This window comes from Balaenoptera ricei, chromosome 14 (assembly GCF_028023285.1).
Source record: "Balaenoptera ricei isolate mBalRic1 chromosome 14, mBalRic1.hap2, whole genome shotgun sequence".
In the NCBI taxonomy this organism is placed as follows: Eukaryota; Metazoa; Chordata; class Mammalia; order Artiodactyla; family Balaenopteridae; genus Balaenoptera; species Balaenoptera ricei.
Window position 1 is genome coordinate 12,520,468 of NC_082652.1, and position 22,020 is coordinate 12,542,487.

The window sequence follows — 22,020 nt, forward strand, 5'->3', positions numbered from 1 at the left end:
AGCCAGAGGCCCAAGCGGCCGGTCGCCTTCAGGCGTCCCAGCGCCCCACGCTCCCCTTCTCCCAACCCGCGCGCCCCCTCACTGCCGGCGCCACTAGGGTTAAAAGTTACCTCTCGGTTTCTTCTGCCTGCAGCCCCCCCCCCCCCCGGGGCCGGATGATGTAACCCCCCCTCCCCGCGCCCTCCCCGCCCCCTCCACCATGTGACACTTTAATTAATAATAGCGCCGTCAGCACAACAAACGCACAACACAAGGAGAAACTTGGTGTCCAGGGGAGGCCCCCGGCGACTGGAGCGCGGCGGAGGCAGGCGCAGAGGCCGAGGCAGAGGAGGCGAGGGGCGGCCCGACGCGGGGAGGGAGCGAGGCGAGCGGTCATGTGCCCGTGCCCCCTGCACCGCGGCCGCGGCCCGCCGGCGGTATGCGCCTGCAGCGCGGGCCGCCTGGGTCTGCGCTCGTCCGCCGCGCAGCTCACGGCCGCCCGGCTCAAGGCGCTCGGCGACGAGCTGCACCAGCGCACCATGTGGCGGCGCCGCGCGCGGAGCCGGAGGGCGCCGGCGCCCAGCGCGCTCCCCACCTACTGGCCCTGGCTGTGCGCGGCCGCGCAGGTGGCGGCGCTGGCGGCCTGGCTGCTCGGTAGGCGGAACTTGTAGGAACGCGGGGCTTCTTGGTGGGGCCGAAGCCGAGACCCAGCCGGAGCGAGCAACAGGTACGCGAGAGAGCGAGCGAGCGCCAGCGCGCGGTGTCTGGGGACTGGAGACTTGCGGCTGGCTTGGGAGCGGGAGAGCCTCAAGTTTGGCGTTCTTCTCTTCCCATCTCCTTCTTCCTCTGCTCCTTTCTCTCGCAAGGATCTCGGTCCCCCTCCTAGGCAGTCCCCAGCTCTCCCTCCAAGTACCGGGTCCACCGTTTCTGCCCCTTCTCTCCGAGTCCTTAAGCGCATCTTGCCACTCTCCCCATCGGGGTGGCTTTGGGAGGACTTCAGCCTCCGTAAGCCCCACCAGCCGCTCAAGCAAACACACAGTGCAAGTGAAAACTGGGCTTGCTCTGAGAACAGTTATAGGCCAAGCCAAAGATATAATCTATCGCGGTTTCAAGACGAGTCCTCTTTCAGCCGCCTGCCACTCCTGAGTCGCCACCGTTTCCATCACCGCCGCTCCAAACCCCCTTCTCCTTAAGTGTCCCTTCTCCAGTTTCTGTTGCCCGTCTCCCGGCGCCCCGAGCACTTCTCGCGACTTCCTCCCCCTCCTGGTTTCTGGCCGGCTCCGTCTTTCTCCCTACCTAAAACTTTGCAGTTTTCCTCCGCTCTGGCAACTTCTCCCCTCCAGCGAGGTGTCCCGTTTGAGGAGCTTGGCCTCCTCTTCACCAAACGGAGGAACTGAGATGAAGGAGATGCCCCAAGTGAGCTGGGGTCGGAGGCTCTCAGGGAAACTCCAAGGGGAAGCCTTAATGAAACAGCATCAATTGAGCTCTTTCTGGGTGCTAGGCCTTGTTGAGGGGGATGTTTGAGAGCCTGCAGTATGCTAGGCACTGCGCGGCGGGGGTGGGGGGTGAGTATGGAGCGCTTAGTGTGTCTGGTACCAGTAGGAGAAAGGTACTGAGCACCTACTGTGCGCTAGGCCCTTGGGATTGGGGAATTACTGAGCACCAGCTGTGCGCCTGGCACTGTGCTAGGCGCTTTAGGGGAGCAAACGTGTAAGGACCGTCTTTTCAGATTCTGGAATAGAGAGGAGAGCTGCAGTGAGTGGCGGTGGAGAGAGTCAGGCTGAGCCCACCAAAGGTGGGTCTAGGGCCGGAAGGTGAAGGTCGAAGGTGAGAAAGCCAGCCCCGGGATGCCATGGCCCACAGAAACCGAGCGCTCGGGTCGCGGCTGAGCCCCGCGGTGCGCCAACACCCTGGGAAGCTGGCGCGGCGCCCGCAGGGAGAGGCGGCAGCCGGAGCGTGGGGGGTGGCAGCGCCCGGGGAGATGCGGGGGTGCGCGGGGTGTGAGCCGGGAGCGCGGGCGACAGATGTCTCGTGGGCCGGTGCAGCCCGGGCGCTGGCGAAGAGAGGTGCGCGCTTCGGGACGCTCTCTGCCCAGCTCGGAGGTCCCATCCGATTCTCCTCCTCCCGGAAGAGAGGCCCGGGGCTGCCCTCGGCCGCAGAAGCCCAGGCTGGGGCCGCCGGATCCTAGAGGCAGGAACAAAATTTTGGATGGGGCACGGGGATGTGGGGCAGAAAAAGGGAGCCAAGCAAGAGACGCGAAGCCCAAAGTGTGTAATTTAGGGAAAGGCGGAATGAAGGTAGGAAAGGAGGCAAAGAAAAAACGGGCGGCGAGACGAGGAAAGAAAGGCGGGGGAGCTGGAGAAAAAGAGAGAGAGTTCCTGGAGAACAAGATAGCGGGAACGTGGATTAGAAAGATGGGAAGCGAGAGGAATCCAGTAGAAATGGGGAGGAGGGCTAGGACACCGCTTCCTGCAGTCTTGGAGACCAGGCGAGGCTGGGGAAGCGCTGCCTTCTCAAGACTAGACGGTGCAGGATGCTGGGCGTCCCACCCAGGGGGCGGCGAGCGCCCAGCCAGAGCCCGACTGGCGCGCGTCGGGGCCGGGGGTGCTCCCGGGGCCCTCAGGAGGAGGCTGCCGCCCTGCAGGTGGCCCGAAACCTCCGCGAGGGCGCGCGGGGAGAACGCAGCGCGCCTCTCTGAGCTCGGGCGCGGGGAAGGACCCACGCGACAAGGAAGGGGGACGGGGAGGAGTTTTCGGAATTATCCGCGGCGTCAGCGGATAATTGTCGTCGCAGAGTTTATTTCCCCTTCCTGACTCGGCTTCTGCCCCAGGGCCCCGTGCTACGTCCCGACTCCAGGCCACCTCCTCAGCATACCCCTGGCTTCTCCTCCATCCTGCTGTGTCCCGTCCGGGCGTCCCCAGCAGCCCCACCCTCTAGGGTCCTCCCGCCTCGGGTGCCCGGACCCCAGGGTGCCCGGCACGGCTTTCCTGCCGCGCTGCACCTCACTCCCTCGGATCGCCGGTAGAATGGTATTGAACAGAAGGGATACCGCTACCATCCCGGGGTTCGCCTTGCTGGGTCTCCCAGGCTCGGCCCCTATCACAAGGACTTGGCTTCTCTCGCTGCTACCTCCAACTCGGGCCTTTCTTGTGCTTTTGGCTTAACCGGGGGAAACCCATCTTTCCCCAGCCTTCGGTAAGTTAGCAAGACGTGAAAGGAAATCCCCTGGAGAAAGACAGTTTGTTGAGTTCTGTGTGTGGTCCTCTCCACATTTCCTACCCCAGAAGAGAAATGGGAATGCTCACAGGGTGCCTTATTGGTTTCAGGGAGGCCTGAATCAGCCATCTAGGGCAGACCATTCTCTTAGGTTAAAGGTGAGCTTAGCTATATGCACGACGGCAGTTTCAACAAACTTGTTTTGAGCCTCTACTGTGAGCCAGCAATAGTTTTCTCAGAAGTCATCATTAAACAAACAAAAATCCAACCTCCCCTCTGAGACTCAGTTTTCCCATATGTAAAATGGGGACAATAGTAGTACTTAAATGCACAGGTTGTTGTCAAGAGGGTAAAATGAAGTCATTTACAGAGAGCTCTAGAACAGTGCCTGGCACATAAGAAGTGAATATAAATGTGAGCCATCATGACTATGATTGTGCATTTAATATCTTTCTTTCTGAAAGTAGACAACACTTTGCTATTGTCATTGCTGGTGATTCCACACTATTCTTACTTGCCATTTGGGGGAATCAAGGCCACATGGGCCAGGATAGTATAGGGGTTAAGAGCATGGGTTTAGGGATCAGATGAAACTGGATTTAAGTCCCAGCCCAAGAACTTTCTGGCAGTGTGACCTTGGGTAAGAACCGTAACCTCTCTGAGCCTTTATCTGTAAACCGGAGCTGTATCTCTATCAGGATTGTTGGGAGGTTGATAGGAGAGCATCTGTTTCAAGTGCCCCGTGCAGTGCCTGGCACTTAGTTCAGTTGTCAGAGGATGCTATGAAATGGTTAGTGCTATCCTTATTGTTTCAAAGGGGAAACTGAGGCAGAGAGAGTCCACCTGAGTCGTCCCAAAGGATCGATCAATGGCAAAGTCATAACTGGCATTGGAGTTTCTGCCTTTGAGGGCCTGCAGCATGCAGCCCGTCAGATGACTTGTGGGATGCAGGGGAGGAGAAGATACCAGGGCGGCAAGCAGAAGGGGTGGTGAGCCTCGAATTCCTGCACTAGAGAGATTCGCTTTCTGAGGGAGCCTCAGGGGAAGCTCCTTGGAGGCTGGGGAGGCCGGGAGGAGAATGGGTGTGATTTAACCAGTCACTGCTCAGAGATACAAGAGAGGGAACAAAAGATGCTTTATGGTGAGCGCTGGTTGGTGGAAGCATGGGAGGGAGGAGAAATGTCACTTGCCTTTGGGTGGGGGAGAGGGAAAGAGAAGGAGGAGGATTTGGGCTGGGGTGGGCAGAACCTTGCCTTAGGACTAAGGAGAGGGTTGAAAGGGGGACTCTGCGCACCCAAGAGGCGACTGGTCAGCGGCAAGGAAGATAATGGGCCAGCAGGAGCCTGCTTTAATGAATTAATGATGGTCTGGCCTGCCCCCCAGACATGCTAACTGGTTCTTGGCAGATATTTTGGGGATTAAGTGGTTAAATCTGGAGGCCATCCCTCAGGCCTCTCTCCCAGACTGCTGCACCCCTGCCAGGATTACTTTTAGAGCTTGAAAGCCTAGGCAAGGAAGGAAAGGAGTGAGTGGAGGAGAAGGAGACAGCTGATGGGGAGGAAACCCCCGCCCCACCCCGGGGAAGGGGCCAGATGTGCAGGACGGTGGCAGCCTTCCTGCCACATGGTCGCTGTCTGGAGTCACTCTCTTGCCTACTGAGAGGCCAGGACACAAGTGACTGAGCTGCGGATGTAAAAACAGCCGCACCCGGGAATAATTAAATACACCCCCAGATGCGGGCTGGGTGGATTTGGCAACCGCACCTCTGGTTTTTGAAAAGTCAGCTTTTCAGACCTACATTGGGGGTGGGGAGGAGTGGAGTGGGGGCTTCTGTCTCCCTTCTGGTCATCACTGTGTGTGACAGGATTTCATGGTAACAGTGAGCTGCCCCACACTGTCCCTAGCCCATGGCAACTTGCTTGTCACATAGTAGATACAAAATAACTATGATGAATACATGAATCATTCAGAAACTGTGCACAATGAGCATTAGTGTTTCCTAAATTCGGCTTCTTTCACTTTTTCACCTATTAATTATTGAGTTCCTACTGTGTGCAGGGCATGGTGGACACAGGAAGGACCAAGACATAGAAGCCCCTGCTCTCATGGAGCCTACATTTTAGTGGGAAGAGACAGATGATAAATCAGTAAAGATTGTTCTGGTTACAACAATTGTAATTGTAACCAATTACTCCAAAACTTAGTGGCTTAAAACAACTATTCAATTAGGCTCATACATTCTGTGGGTTAGAAATTCAGACAAAGCATAGCAGGGGTGACTTGTCTCAGTTCCAGGCTGACTGGGGGCTGGAGTCATGGTGATGGGATCTTCATTTATAGGCCTGGCTGTTGATGCTGGGTGCCAGCTGGGACTGCCAATCAGAGCATCTACACGCAGTCTCCTCTTGTGGCTTGGGCTTCCCCACAACATGGCAGCCTCACGGTAGATGGATTCTGACCTGGTATCTTAGAGCTCCAAAGGCAAATGTCTCAGAGGGTCAAATGGAAGCTGCTTTGCCTTTTTTGACCCAGCTTCAGAAATCACTTTGGTTAAAAGCAAATCACAAGCCAGCCCAGATTTAAGGGGAGTGAAATTAGACACTACCCCATGGGGGAGTGGCAAGGTTCTAGAATAGCAAATGGGAGAGAAGATATTATTGTGGCCATCTTTGGATTATGCAGTCTAACACAGAATTTCAGAAAGTGTTCAGGGCTCTGAAGGTAACACACGAAGATAACATACAGGCATACCTCGGAGACATTGTGGGTTTGGTTCCAGACCACTGCAATAAGGCGAGTCACAAATTTTTTGGTTTCCCAGTGCATATAAAAGTTATGTTTACATTATACTGTAGTCTATTAAGTGTGCAGTAGTATTATGTCTTTAAAAACAATGTACACACCTCAATTAAAAAATACTTTATTGCTAAAAAATGCTAACCATCATCTAAACCTTCCATTAGTCATAATCTTTTTGCAATAATCACATCAAAGATCACCGATCACAGGTCACCGTAACAAATATAATAATGATGAAAGATTTGAAATGTTGCGAGAATTATCCAAATGTGACACAGAGACATGAAGTGAGCAAATGCTGTTGGAAAAATGGCATCAATAGACTTGCCCGACACAGGGTTGCCACAAACCTTCAATTTGTAAAAAATGCAAATATCTCTGAGGTATGCCTTTCATAGCGAGAGCCTGGGTAACTCCTAACCTGCAGTGGTTGGAGATGGCCACTTTGAGGAGGAACCAAGGAACCAATGACATGAGTGACGAAAAGGAGCCAACCACGTGAGTACCTGGAAGAAAGGTGTTCTGGGGAGGTGAGACTTTGCACCGTGTGTTTGAGGAAGAGGAAAACGAGCAGTGGGCTAAGACCACATGAACTTGGGGGGAGAGGAAGTCAGAGGGCAGGCAGGGGCTAGATCAGGCCATGGTAGGGAGGTTGAGTTTTGTTGTCAAGGGATTCACAAGTGCTGACAGTACATGAAGAGGTGCTTTATAAGAGGAGAATTAGATGTGATGCAATAAACTACTCATCCTCATGCATTTGCAGATATGAATTGAGCACCAGCTCAGGGCTAGGCACCAGGACGTAGGGATGCAGAGATGAGTAGTAAGTCCCAGAACCTGGCCTCAGATGCTCCTAGACCTCAGGGGCAGGAGACCCCGGCTCTGACCCCCACCCCAGCTTCCTGTCACTGGAGGAGACCTCCCACCAAGGTCTGAGAGATTCTGGTCCCTGTGCCAGCTCACTGATGCCCAACCCTCAGTGCCCTCAGAAGGTTGTGGATACTGGCTGGATTTCCGTTCAATTCCGTATTGTCTCCCCTCCCTCCTTCCTGCTTTAAACTGGTGCCCCTGCAGTTGGGTGAGGGATCTCTGTTTTAGGCCACATCAGTGAGATGTGTCCTTTTAGTACTGCTGGATACCCAGGAAAAGAGAAAGCTCCTTTCCCTGCCCTGTGGAGAGAAAATTGGCTGCCCCACAGAGTGTTGCCATCTTTGAACTTTTGCTCCACAGGCCATGGACTTGGGCAAGATGGAATTAAATTGTTTTGGGAAACTTTATGTAATATTCCTTTTTTTAAGAAAAAATAGCTTTTTCTTGATTACAAAAAATATTACAAGCACGTTATCAAATACTTGGAAGATACTGAATAAAAGAAAAATTTAATCGATTGTTTTTATCTCACTATCCCTTGTTAACATTTTGAGAGGTTTCTTTCCATTTTTAAGAAAAATGCACTGAGAGGTACTTTAACAAATAGAATCCCTCTAAATACATTCTCTGTAATCTGACTTTGTCATTATATCATGAACATTTCTCCATGCTTTATAGTATTTTCTACGACATGCTTCTTAGAGGTTGCTTAGTATTTCTCTGTTTGGCTCTTCCACCATTTACCTTCTCATGAAGCTATTATTGGACATTTAGACAGTTTCCACTGTGACGCAGAACATCCTTGGGTGTAACTCTTTGCGTACATCACAGATGATTTTCTTAAGAATGCCCACAAGTGGAACTTTGATATCAAAAGTGTAGGTAAACATTCTTTTATTATAAAGGTTGTCTAAAAGAGTATAAAATCTTGTAGCTTCTAGATAAACTCTGCCACTTGTTCCCTTTTCTCATTTACGTCACTGGCCACTATCCATAATGTGGTTATCGGCTTGGCTCTGGAGCAGGCTGTTACCACCCCCAGCTAAATCTGTGTTATCTTTTTATGGCATATTCTTCATGGACCGCATCTCTAGCCATTGTTGGAGTGCATGAGTGAGATGACTGCTGACATGCCCATTCCAACTTCAGGGAAAGGCTGCAAGTCGTAGCAGTGTCACTAAGAGTTTGAAGAGCTTCTCTGCCTTCCTGGCTGTACTTGGATCTGGCGCATGGTACTTAATAAATACTGTAGGATGCTAACATATTGATGGTGGGGAAACTTAGACAAAGTGATTTTGGAGGGGTCTTCAGAGGGTGGGAATGTGTCAAGGGCCATGGGATAGATTTAAGAAGAGGTAGCATTTTCAAAGACTGCCCAGATTTATAATGTTTCAGCCTGTTGGCACACCATGGGGCCTCATTCTTGATTCACAAAATTTAACTGCTGGTAACTGTTTATCTAATTCACCCAGATTTTATGCCGAGGTACGACAGCTTGATGGAAAGTGACATGAACTTTGGAGTCAGGCTGACTTTCAGATCCGGTCCTGATCTGCCATTTCCCAGTTATGGGACCTTAGGCATGTCCCTCTACCTTCTGAGCAGTATAAGGCATATCACTGATGTTCAGAAAAGGGTAAATGATAGTGCAGGATATGTGTTGTTCTTATTTGGTGTAAATTTCAGTCCACGGGCCCATATTCAGAGTGTGGTGGGACCTCTTAGGGGACTTTTCTGAGCTTTTTGCACAAAGCAGTTGCTCATCCTGCCCCCGCCCCCAGCTCTGTGGATCAGCAACAGCCTTCTTAAGCCACTGCACCGGGGCTGGGGGAACCTCCAGGACAGGACTCCCCAACCTGGGGGACACTAGCCTCCAGGTCCCGTGAGGGCCCCAGTCCTGGCTTTTTGTCCATCACTGTATCCCAGCACCTGGCATGGTGACCAGTGCAGAATGGGCATTCACTAACTACTGAATGAATGGATGGATGAATGAGTAAATGAATGAATGAATTTGGGAGAGGCTCAGGGAATTGGGGACCCCCCCCCAGAAATGAGACATAAAACTGGCTGACTTCATACTCCTCTATTTGCCACCCCCGCCCCCCAACTTCAGAGAGAAATCATGGCTTTGATCTCAAAAGATCTGTGACCCAAAGAGATCACTGTTCTAGAAACACAGCCAGAAATAGACAGGACTTTAGAAACCACCTAACGCAACTCCCTCACCTTATAGATGGGGAAACCAAGGCACAGAGATGGCTTCTGAAGGTGAAAATGAGGTGGGCTTACATGCCAGCTGTCTCTGTCGAAGAATGTCTTAGCGTCTAGGCAGAGGTCGAAACCTGGTGGTTTCCTGGTTGTAATTGGCCTGCCATTTAGCTTTATTTGACTTGCATGTCTTCCCCCACACGCTTAAAAATCAGGCACTTTCATATTGAAGCCCAGGTTTCCAGTTTTTATTGAAAAAACGGAAAGATCTGACAATACCAAGTCCCATGTGGCAGCAAAAGGCTGGAGATGAGTGTCAGAAACCTCTTTAGATGGGACACAAACTCTCCAGTGACCCTGGCCCCTCCTGGGCACACGTTACTGGGGCCAATGCATTTAAATTTATGATCTCTGGTTTCGGAGACCACCCTGCCAGACTTCCCTTGATGCGTAGACACACCCGCACGTGTATCCTATTTTAAAGAAATGAGATCATACTGTTCATGCTGTTTTGTAATCTGTTTTTTCCCCAATAAAAATAGAATGCTGAGATGTTCCCATGTCAACAGAGGTTTTCATCATCTTTTTTTATGGCTGCATGGTGTTCCGTTGCTTGGATGGACCACGATTTCCTTATTTGGTCACATCCCCAGGGATATTTACGCTGTTCCCCATTTTCTGATAGTTCGTAAGTGAGGTTTAGTGAACATTCTTGTTTGGACAGCTTTGAAAACAAAACACAAAAAACTGAAGTTCCTAGAGGTGAACTTGTTGGGTGAAAGAATGTGTCTGTTGTAACATGTGATTCATAAGGCGAGATTGCTTTAAGAAGGGTCTGTCCGTTTGGTTTGGTGTTGATTCTGTGCTGTGCTACCCCCAACTTCTCAGTGCTTATTCTTTTGGACATCAAGTTAGTTTGGCATTCAAAGCCCACCTGCCAGAACTTCATAGTGGGCAGAGCTTTGAGGTCTCTGGGCTCTCTCCACAGACTTCATATAATCAATAACTGTTCACTGATAGCATTGATAACTATTCACAGATAACAGGGGCAATAGATAGATAGGCAGAGAGAAGGAAACACATCTTCCAGGAGCTGCCAAATGGCCTCTTCCTTTCTCGTACACCCCACACCTAGTCTTCTGCTCTTTTAGTCCCCTCAGCCACCGTCTCCTCAGAGCCCAGTGTCCTAACTGGCCAGCATGAGCTACATGGACAGAGATTTAAATGACAACATGGCCCAGAGCACCTTCCCTCTAGGAGGGTTCCACATGGAGAGCTTTGTACCCATGATTCTTAGACATCAGGACCGACCACTGGTACCATTTGAACTCCATGGTCAAAATCAACCCGCTGAAACCAAAGATGGAAGAGTGGGTAATAAGAACTTACTGTATAGCACAGGAAACTCTACTCAATACTCTGTAATGACCTATATGGGAATAGAATAAAAAAGAGTGGATATATGTATATGTGTAACTGATTCACTTTGCCGTACAGCAGAAGCTAACGCAACATTGTAAATCAACTATACTCTAATAAAAATTAATTAAAAAAAACAAAGATGGAAGAGTGCGGAAGTTACCACCATTATTCACGTGCTCACTTAGCCACTGTCACTCAACAGGTTGAACTGAACACCTGCTCTGTGCAGGGCATGGTGCTGAGCCCTGAGGATGAAATGGTGGGTCAAGGGGAGAGACAAGGTGTGTGTAAATGCACAGAAAGTATTCTGGGAGGCTTAGGGGTGGAGTGAAGGCAGCTTTCCTTTTATTTCTATATCCTTCTCTGCTATTTGAACTTCTAACTTATCACATATGCAAACGGCAAGAGCAAAAAAGATATTTTTTTTAATTAAAAATTGGGACCTCTTAGGAGGGAACCCAAGAGTCCTAACTCTTCTCAGATGTAGGGAAGAGGGGTTAAGGCTCCTGCTGTAACGCTGCAGCGGGATTCACAGCTCACAGCTCTCCACCTGCAGCGCCCCAGCCCAGGCAGCCGGTCTCTCGAGGCTTCCTGTTCTCCCCCTCTGTCCCCCGCCCCTCCACTCTGTGGGTGCAAAGTGGAAATAGGGACATTTAAGAACAGGCGTTTCATGAATCTCTTCAGTTGTGAGCTTTGGTTGTGAGTCAGCATTTGAGAAAGTGCTTTATGAGCCAAGTTTGAGGAAAAACATCCCAGACGCAGTTCAAGTGGTTCATAGGGAGCTGTGGACTTTATGTTTTTAAACTAGTTTAAAATTGTACAATGACTCCTTACTCCTTTCAAAAAAAGAAAAGAAAAAAATAACATAAACAATACAGAAGTAAAGTATATAAAGTAGAACGCTGTAATTGTTCTTTTACTCCACCCCCAAAGCCATCCCCTGGGGTAACTTTCAGTCTGGAGTATATAACAACGATAACAATAATAATAACAACAAATGCAGACCTTACTATGTGCTGGACTTCTAAGTCCTCACATATGTTAATACTTTCAGTCCTTACATCAACACAGTAAGATTCGATATACTCCCCCACCTTTTCCATATAAGGAAACTGAGACCCAGAGAGGTTAATAACTGGCCCAAGGTCACACAGCTTTTAAGTGTCTGAATCAGGATTCCAACTCAGGTGTCGAGCTCCAGAGTCTGGGCTCTTAACCATTATACTATTTTGCCTCTCTGCCATACTTTTTATATGGATATATAGATAGATATAACTCTCTGTGTATGCACACACACACATATTCATTAAAGGAAAAAAAGATCTGGGGCATTTGCTCTTTTCAATTAAAAATCATAGCCATCTTTCTGTCTCAGTACATTTAGATTTACCTCTTTCTAATAGGCAGGTGGCTTAATTTGTTAATCCAGTCTCCTATCAATAAACACATGTGTTGTTTCCAAACTCCAGATTTGTAATAATTCCAAATTTATTACAAATAAAGCTGGAGGGAACATCCTTGAGCACATTTATCTGACTGCTTCTGTGGGCTAGTGGAGGGTGTCCAATTTAAAGTCCCCCAGAAGAAACAAAAAAAAAAAAGAGTTATACTTACTGACATAACATATCCTGAAGTGAAAAAAATGGTAACTAAAAAACAAACAAAATCCTCCAGAAGTGTATACATAGGCCCACCCTCTGATTGTGGAACGTGTGTCCACTGGCTGGTTGATGCCGTGCAAAGGTGTGCTTCTAATGTTCAACCTTCACTGTGGACGCCAACCAGTAATCAGTACACAAACGGGCACAGGAATTTGTCCATTTAGCAGCCCTGGGAAACCCTTAGAAAGACTCATTATAGGCCCAATGATTTACAGGTAGGAAAAGTGAAAATCAGTTGCTGGTCCTAGTTTTGCAAGGAAACAATACAGTTTCTCGCCTGATGCCACTGTTATTTTCCCTTCATCATCTCCATTCAACTCAGGTATCGACACAGCCTCAATTGTCACAACTTTCAGATGCAGTTCCCTGCTCGTCAGGGTCCCCTGTTTGAGCCATACTTGTCACTGCCCTTGCGCCTTGCTTAGGCCCTTTCCCCACCTAAACGATCCTGCCTTCTTCCAAATATGGCAAACACATTGTCTGTGTATCTTCAAGGCCCAGTTCAAATCCTGCTTCCTCTCTGAAGCTTTCCTGGTGAGTGTAACCGCATCCCGACTTCTGGGCTCTAAACACACCCAGACCAATGTGTCTGCACAAACATTGTCTGCAGACAATGGTCTTTTACAGTCCTGGCCTCTGGCATTTCATGTCTTCCCCAGTAAGACTGGAGGCCAATTGAGGGCAGGCGCTGAACTTTATCTTGTGCAGAGAACAATGCTTTGCACGAAGTCAGCACACTCCATAACACACAGTAGGTGCTTAATAAACGTGGTTCCTTTCTCTCCTTCCATCGTTTCTTTTTTGTACCCATGCTTAAGGCAGCATAATCACCTCAGGCTAATGCTGCAGGGTTCCACTGACTTTCACTCTATAGGTCAGTATGACTAGACACCAACAAAGTGAGATTTTTAGGGGTTACAGAAGCTGGTTTCCATGAAGTAAATTGAGTGTGCTTCTCAGTTGAGTTGACGGTGACTCTGAGTCAGTATTCCATGAAAACATACAGCAGCTACACAGTAAAGCAGAATGCCTTCTGCGCTTGTGTCCTGATGGGACAGGAGGGGAACAGGGTGGGGGGTGGTGGTTGGTGGGCTGCAGGGGTCTTCTCCCTTCACCTGAGCAGGTCAAAAGCAAAAGGTTTGAAGTTGCTGATTCAGATCCTTGTGACCAGCAGCTAATGTAGATTGTGGGGCCCATGTGATTATGGACGCAGTTGTATGTATCGGTCAGGGTCCAAGTAAGAGGCAGAGAGCACCCCCAAACTGAGTAATCAGAGGAGAATTTAGTAAAGGTTCGATGGCAAAGTGTGGGCAGGGTTTAGGAAATCAGTGAGGTATCCTGCAGCCCCCCCGAGGCTGGCAGCCCCCCTGGCCTAAAGGCGAGGCGAGGGGACAGGACCCAGAGCCTGGAGAGGGGCCCGGAGCTGCGCCAGAGAGCTTCCTGGCAGGTACTCCGGCCGACCTGTGGCCCTGTCTCTCCATGCCATTGCTGCCTTCTGTGAACTAGACCCCGGAGGATGCCAGAGGCCAAGGGAGTCTGTTGGTGCAGTTCATACAAGTCAATATCCCGGACTTTTGTCCACTTGAAGGTCATAAAGTCATCTCTCTCCTACACCACGTGGTTTGTATCACGCACACGGCAGTTTTCCCACCACCTGCTTTAGAGTAATGTACAAATTGTGTCTATCTCCTCTGCTGACTCTCCAGCCTCATCTCCCCGCTGGCCCCAGGGCCCAGTCTTTGCTTGAGGCTCATCGAGCTCCCTGACCTAGTCATGGTGTGTCCTTCCTCTGTGTCCTGTTTCTTCTCCCTTCCTCCCCTCCTCTCTTCATCCCCTTCCTGTACTCCCTCCCTCTCCTCCTCTCCCTCCCTCTCCTCCTCTCCCTCCCTCTCCTCCTCTCCCTCTTCCTCTCCTCCTCCTGATATACTTCACATCCTTTTAAAGCACACAAGTCAATGGTATTTATTATATTTCCAGAATTGTGCAGCCATCCCCACAATCAATTTTAGAGCATTTTCAGTCCCCCAACAGAAGCCTCGTACCCATTAGCATTTAGTCCCCAGTTGCTTACATTCCTCCCCAGCCCTGGGCAACCACAAATCTGCTTGCTTTCTTTATAGATTTGCTTCTTCTAGACATTTCCTGTAAATGGAATCAAACATTTGTCCCTTTCGTGTCTGGCTTCTTTCATTTAGCAGCATGTCTTCAAGGTTCATCCGTGTTGTAGCATGTGTCAGTGATTCATTCCTTTTTATGGCCAAATAATATTCCATTGTATGGAAATACCCTACTTATTTATGCATTCATCAGGTGATGGGCATTTGGGTTGTTTCCACTTTGGGGCCATTATAGATAATGCTGCTCTGAACATTTGTGTACAAGCTTTTGCGTGGATATATAGTTTCCATTCTCTTGGGTATGCACTGTTTTTCTCTGCCCTGCCCGGAATACCTCACCTTATCCTGGCTAATTCACTGGCATCTTTCAGTACTCAGCAGGGGTCTTCCTCTTTCTCTGACTTCCCCTCCTCCCTCATGAGCTGCCTCTCCTGTGGGCTCCCATAGCCCATGTCTACCCAGATTGCAGGCTCTTCCCATGACACTGTCATTATTGATTTCATCTCATCTCCCTTTGTTGTCTTGTGAGCCCCTTAAGGGTAAGAACTGTGTCATTGGATCTGTAACACCTAGTATGGTGCTTGGCGTGTTCGTCAATGAATGAGTGAATGGATGGATGGGTGGGTGGATGGATGACAGCAGAGACTGTCCTACAAGTCTGCCTTGAATATGGATCTATGAAATGAATAGATGATGGTCCCGTTCCTGACATGGAGGAGCAAAAAAGTAGTGTGTCTCTACGTCGTCTTTTTAAATCACAGAAGATGCCTATGTAAACATTTAGGTCTGAAAACAAGAGGGGTGTGTGTGTGTGTGTGTGTGTTTGCACGTGCACATATATGTTTAAGGAAGGCTGCTATGTGGACAGAGCTTTGGGGGGGAGGGGCAGCACCAAGACTAGCTTTGGGGGAACCTTTCCTTCCAAATCAGAGCTTTGGTATCTAGCAGCTCTCGCCTATCCCCCTCCCCCTCCCGACAAGTGGAGCTGGCTGTGCAGCGGCCCAAGGCGCTGACGTCATCCCCAGTGGCTGTCTGCACGTGCCTACTGACTGAAATACAAATCTTTATTTCTGCAGGTTGGTGAAAACCCTGTGTCCTTGGAGAAAGCCGGTTCCCATTTTCCTGAGGGGGGAGCCCAGAGCTTGAAAGGCCGCAGTCGGCACTTCGAGAAGGAAGTGGAGAATAAAGACGGCGCCTGGGGCAATAGTAGCAACGCGGAATGGGACTGGGGAAGCCCTCTTTGATATCCAGCTGCAGAAACAGACACCCCAACGCTATTTACATACAGCTCTATATATATAGAAAAAGAAAATATGAATATTACTCTTCAGTGCATGCCTTGTCGAGGACGTGGTCCCCTCCCTTTTCTGCACCTTCCGATGTGAACTTTGATGCTCTTTCATGTCTGGGGCACTGGAAGAGAGATGCTTACTGTGTACCTAGAAATTTTGCAAAGACCGGTGGGAATTAGCCTCAGAGGCGACCAACTGCCTGGGAAGGGATGCCGGTGGAGGAGGAGGTGAAAGTGCAAAAAGCAAAATAGAAAAAAAAAAGTGAGGACTCAGGGCCAATTTTGTAGGGGCAATCTGGGATACCTCCATTTCTAAGTCTTGACAAGTCCTAGCCTCTCTCTCTCTGCCTACCTAGATAGATGGCTAGTCCCACTGTCATCAAGACAAATGGCATTTTTCCCCCCTACCAATCTGGTGTCTCTGGTGCTTCGCTTAAATTTTGCTGGTGCTAAGTGTGTTCTTGCTGGTGCTGTCATGGTATGCTGTTGCCAGACCTGCAAGGCCAGGGGACGAGAGAGGTTTCTATTTTGCTGTTTCAGATTCTTATTTTAAAGGAGTCAGTCACAAAAGTGCCACTTGAGGGTCTTTTCTCTTTCTCTACACGGAGATGAATATACGTAGGTGTTTTGGAGCAAACCTTGGGCTTTGGGAGGGAGGAAGGGGGGGGTGATGGCACTGAGTGGCTTGCTGGTTACGGGGTGGAAAACTGACCTCACGTGTGACTTGTTTGCTGCCTCCTCCGCCTGCAAGTACCCTTCGAGTTCAGACCACAGCCTCCCTGACTCCCCAAGGGCATTTCAGGGCTTAGGTTTTATGGATTGAAGAGCCAAGAAATGGCTACCTTCTGGTCAAGGGTGATTTATAAGCCAGGGACGTTGGGGGAGGGAGAGGGTCATTTCAATGAAATGCACCAGCATCTCACTTTCTGAGGGTCTGATTTTTTTTTCCCCCCCAGGATAAGCTACTATTTTCAGAAGTTTCTAGAAGGGCTAAAAAAAGATGTGTGCTGGACTGAGACTTGGCTGCAAAGACTCTTCAGGGAGTGATGATTATTTTTTGCTTTCATTAAAAAAAATATCCAACAACAGGTATTATTCCTCTGTGCAGGGCTCACACTGCCGTTTTCAAAGCTGAGATGGTGAGGCACGAGGCTGCAGGTTCAGACAGTCATTCTACAAGGCTGGATTTGCAGGTCACCACGCGGTACCTGTGGAGAGGGGGTCTGCTGGGCTCGTTTGCAGACACTCTTCCAGTTCTAAGAAACCAGCAGAGGGACCAGCTGTTTTCAGGTTGACATGGCTCTGAAACGGCAATTCTTTCCCATGGGCGTTGCTGAAAATTACCAGGTCCTTTAGAATGCAGGAGCTTTCAGGGCTGCTGCAAGCTGAGAGCTGTCTCTTTGTTTAAAAAGAAAAAAAAATCCATGCCTTATGTTTTCCTAAATAGCCCTTTAAAGAAAAATGCAACCCAGAACTGCTGAATGTGAGGGCAGCTTCCCACCCACCCCCTCCCCCCGGCCGCCCCCCGACAGCTTGGAACTCGGCAAAGCCAAAAGGAAAGCTTGTTTATAAAGAATTTGTTTCCCTTCATGGCTGGAGCCCTCCCTGCAGTTATGTTTACAGGGGATGAGTGTGTAGGCAAGGTCGTCAGGGAGCAGCAGGTGACATCCCCGCCAAGCCGTGAACTCAGAGAAGGCAAATTCATTAGAATGATACGAAATACAGTCTCTGCTTTTATTTAGTCACTTTCCTAGCCAGACGCTAGACTTTCCAGCTGACCCCATTTTCTGGGGAGGGGGTTTTCATTACTGTAGTTGTACGCAATCATAGCTCTCTGCTGCTTTTAAGGCTGCACCTTCAAGACCACAGTGGGGATGTGCTGACCACCTAGACACAGGTTAAAGGTCAGAGGATCCTTTTTTCGACCCTGACTAGCTTATGACATTCCCGCTGGAGGATCCAAACTCCAAATGCTGGGGTTTCAGGCAATTTTGATTTCAATGAAGCCACATCGCTTGAGAGAACTGGGCACCCAGGACCCTCCTCATGGAGCTTTACAGCCAAGTCCCTTGTACATATTCTCTTATATTATTAGAAACTGTGTATTTATCTAACCCCAGCTTTTTCTTGCACATCATTAATTTGAGTGCATTTCTCAAATGCCCCGATTTTTGACAAGGGGTTGTTTTTAATGCTTGTTTTTATATGAGATTTGACTTCTTGATGGACATTTGTATTAGGAAATTGAAGCATGATATATATGTATATATTGTCTCCACTGTCTCTCCTGTTGCATTACTTGGATTGCATGAGATAGTGGGGTGGTGGTTTTTTTTAAAAAAAATATTTCCACAGTGTGCAAAGTGCTGGCACCATCCCCCCACCCCCCCACCCGCCGGCTTTTCTCTGGCTGCCAAGGAGTCATTGATTTTGATTAGCTTCACTGCAGAGCATCTGTGAAGAGAGACAGAGAGAGGGAGGGAGGCTTTGAAATAAATTTTAAAAAAGACCTCATATCAGGTTTCAGCAGACAGCAGTGTGTGTGTGTGTGTGTGTGTGTGTGTGTGTGCAAAGCAGAGGGAGGCCTCTGAGATCATCGTTTAGGTAGCTTGCTGCAAAATGAGGTGAGGAGCAATCAGAAGGGCCTCCTTCTTTCTGGTTGCTCTCAGAGGGTGAGGGTCCAGGAGCCACAGGGATTGGAAGCTCTTGGGACCTCAACATTCCAAATTAGATCCATTCCCTTCTGGAAGCTTTTCTCCCTTACCCCAGTGCCCACGAGCAAACAAGATCTCTTTTCCCCTTTTCAATTTTGGGTTCCATTTCATATTCCCTTGAGCACAGCTTGATTAACAGTTTCTTTGGAGGAGCCCTGCACCTCTCTGGCTGCTGTCCATGGTCCTGGGCTGTACGTCTCCTAGATCCCAATTCCCATTTTGTTCCTCTTTCACTGGGATCCTGGAGACTTTTCTTCCACTTCTTCCAGTGATCTCATTTTTAAATTCTTTTCTATTTTGATGAGGGGAAAAGGGTGATTTAAACAATACGGTCACAGTACCATGGAGCTGTGACTTTGGTTTCACAATTTACATATCTGATCTCATGTACTCCTAGCTTTATTATCATGTTTCTGACAGTGACAAAATATCACTTCCCCTTGCTTGGGAAATTGAGGGAGTCCTCCTCTGATGCTACACAAGTGTCTTTTGGGGACACTGGCTTGCCATTGTGGACTTGTTGAGTGTCCACCTGGTATTAGAAGTTGCAGTGACCAGAATACAGGTTTTGTTCTTCCGTGTGGATACCAATTCCTTTTCTGAATGTCCCCTTAAGTCCACCTGGGCCCATCACAGGGTCAGAAGCTGGTTTGGGGGGTGAAGGGGCAGGCCTAGTCCCACAGGAGCTGATGGAGGAAGTTGATATCAAAAGTGTCATTTTGAAGTATAAATCGAAAGCTTATTTTTAAAAGTTTAATTAATTCATTCAGCACCTACTTATTGAGCACCTACAATGTTCCAGGTTGTAGAATCTCCTCTGGGAAGAGACTTATGTACTGATCATGGAGGGGTAGACCTGCTTGGAACCAGACGATGCTCAATGTACCTTCCCATTATGGTTCACAGATTTGTCAGGTCAACACTGTGACCCCAAGCCTTGCTGGCAGATTGTTCTATAGAATTTATATGTACTGAGATCTACACTATCATGAAGGCAATTCAAAAGCCGACGACCTCAACCCATCCCCAGCACGAAAAGGCTGGTTCTTGCTGCTTCACACAGTAAAGAAGCACTGTGCTAAGAGCTTTACATGTTTCCCCCTTAGCTATTCCTCACACCCACTCTGGAAGACAGTGCTGTTATTATTCCCATTTTACGGTTGAGGAAGCTGAGGCTCAGCGAGGTTATGCAACTTGGCCAAAGTTGCACGCGAAGAGTGAAGTGGCTGAGCCGAGACGTGGACTCAGGTGTGCCTGGACCCCACCCCCACCCCGGCCCCACTTCCCTCCAAGCCCCGAGCTAAGCTTCCTGCTCCACCGGGTTCCTTCCTGAGCTGGTCCCACTGGCATTGCTAGTTCAAGGGCAAGCACGTGCCCGGGGCCCAGCAAGGAGCAGGGGAGCCTAACTTAGGTTGCATTCGGGGACACTCCAGGACAGCCTGGATGGTTCAGTTGGAGATTTTATGTATTTGTTCCCTGCCCTTTGTGTTCCTGACTTCTGTAAGGTCCCTGGGACAAGCATCTCATTTGCAAACAAGGCCTGTTTGACCTACTTCCTAGGACATGGGAAGTCTTTCTCATCTCCTTCCTGTCCCCTCCCCCACTCGAACCCCCATTTCCTCCCCTCAAGGTCTTCTGCACTCTAAGCGCCCAGGAACGCCTGTGCGCGGTGGAGATGGCTGTGGGGCTGTCTGGAACCTCAGTGAACCCTCTGACTCAGCTGGAGAGGCGATACGCTTGGGGACATTCCGTTCTGGTTTCTACCCTTGCTGGTTCGCTGTGCTCTTTTGTAAGAGGAATTTCATACCTTGGAGACGCTTTGTACATATTTGTAATGACTTTATTAAAAACAAAACAAAACAAAACTAGTTGTGTGCTTCTAGCCAAAGGCCTCTGCGTTTTCATTTCCTTTTGGAAGGTTGGTCCCCAAAGACTATGGGAGGATCTGGCTGCACACGCCAACCTTCCCTGGGACAGAAGGCCACACGCTCATCTCCTGTCCCTGTTGTGTTCCTGGGAACACCCCAAGGGGAGGGTTGGCCTAAGCAGTACCCTTGGGTTGAGCAACAGGTTGGGGGAACTGGTCCAACAGTTCAAGGTCAGTGCACAAAAGCATCGTTTATGCATGACATGACGCAGATAAGCAAGTGAGCCTGCAGACTGATGTCTCCAACTATGGGTGAATGGACCGCTCAGGGTGGGGTACTTTCACCTGCATTTACCTGGTCTGAGTTGTACCAAGAGACCAAGTTCTAGTTTATTCCTAAGAATGGTAGGTTGAGGACAGGTGGTTTTTCTAGATAATAGATCCTCTTTTCTTCTTTGGGGACCCACCCCTTCCCCACTCTCAGTCCATGTGACTTGGAGGGATGGACTTCACCTCCCACCCACCTCTGTTCCCATGTCCAGAGCTCAACAGCCGACTGAAGCTTGTCCAGCACTCTGAGTCCCCAAGGCTAAAGTGATTGGTTTGGGGGCAAACTAATGAGAATCAACCTCAAAACTCCTGCTGGAGCTTTGGGGAAGCAGGGGCTCTCTTTGCTGGGGTTGTGAAGCTGGTAGAACATAAGCAAAGAGCTTCTGGAGGCTCTCTTCCCACCACATGGGATCTGACTGCCTGAAGACTAAACCATCTCAAAGGAAAACAATTGAGGGATGGAAAGACATGATTCTACTATCATCCCTGGAGCCCTTGAATCCAGCTGTACCTAAAGCCCATACTGTTACATGAACCAAATAAAGTCCTTCTTTTACTTAAGCTGTATTTGGCTTGGTTTACAAATAATTTCAACCAAAAAGTTCTGCTTGATGATGCTTTTGTGGCTGGCTTCATAATGTTGACCTGAGAGGCACCAATTGTCACCTAATGCTGTTTACATTTTAAATATCCATCGTCATCTGGCATCTGAGAAAACCCTTCCTGAGTCAGCCCATGCATCTGGGGTCCAATCAACCTATAGTTAATGGCCATAGTGGGCTCTGTAGCTACCACCCCAAGATCCCTTCTACCAGTTCTGGGTGCCATCCTGCACCTTTGTGTGCTTTGTGGCACCCGACACCTTCAGAGGCCTGGGCCTCCTCAATGGAGTGCCTGAGAGGTCTCCCACCCCCAACCCTGGCCCACAGCTGGGAGCACAGAAACCTCAGGGTGGGACAAACTCTGAGACGCAGCTGATGCTCCGGAACTCCTGGCAGGACCAAGCTGAGCTGGGACTTCCCTGAGAGTCGCCCTCTTGTTGGGCTTCATCCCCTCCTTCTCCTGTTTCACTCATTCCCTTACTAGTTTCTCCTGGGAGCACTTCCTTAATAAATCAAGCGCCAACTCAATGGGATCTACTTTGGGGAAAAACTGCCATCAGATGACCACCCCCGCATGAAGTGTGTCTTCGAATTTGTCCTAAAACAGGTCCACCTGGCCTTAAGGGGCAAACAGAGACTCAAGACCGTGGATGTAACTTTCAACGACAGATCATATTTATTGGCAGAATGGAACTTAAGGGGACATTAAAAACACCAAAGACAGCTCTGTTTGGCCCAGAGCAAAAGTACTAAAAGATTCCAGGACTCGCTTTTTACATTTTCTCTTTCCAACCCCAAGTCTTGGCAGTCTGGAAGCCTCCCAATGCCTCTCACACGCTCCCCTTAGGAAGGTAATGAACTTATTACATCCAGGTCCAGAGCTTGCTTTTTTCATCTCATATTTATTACGGTCAAGACCTTTTAAGTTAGGAGGGCCATTTCCA

The 22,020-nt window shown here is 49.2% G+C and overlaps 1 protein-coding gene across 2 annotated transcripts; it reads left to right on the forward strand.

The window, feature by feature from the left end:
• The first annotated feature begins 264 nt into the window (after positions 1 to 264).
• Positions 265 to 20,093, forward strand: HRK (harakiri, BCL2 interacting protein). 2 transcript variants are annotated; one of them, XM_059893938.1, is made up of 2 exons: positions 265 to 706; positions 19,908 to 20,093. In XM_059893938.1, the coding sequence occupies exon 1, from the start codon at positions 375 to 377 to the stop codon at positions 648 to 650; it is 276 nt and encodes a 91-aa protein (XP_059749921.1). In that variant the 5' UTR covers positions 265 to 374; the 3' UTR covers positions 651 to 706; positions 19,908 to 20,093. The 2 variants fall into 2 exon arrangements, with proteins under 2 accessions (XP_059749921.1, XP_059749920.1); XM_059893937.1 differs by lacking the exon at positions 19,908 to 20,093 and adding an exon at positions 15,349 to 16,202.
• Positions 20,094 to 22,020: the final 1,927 nt, after the last annotated feature.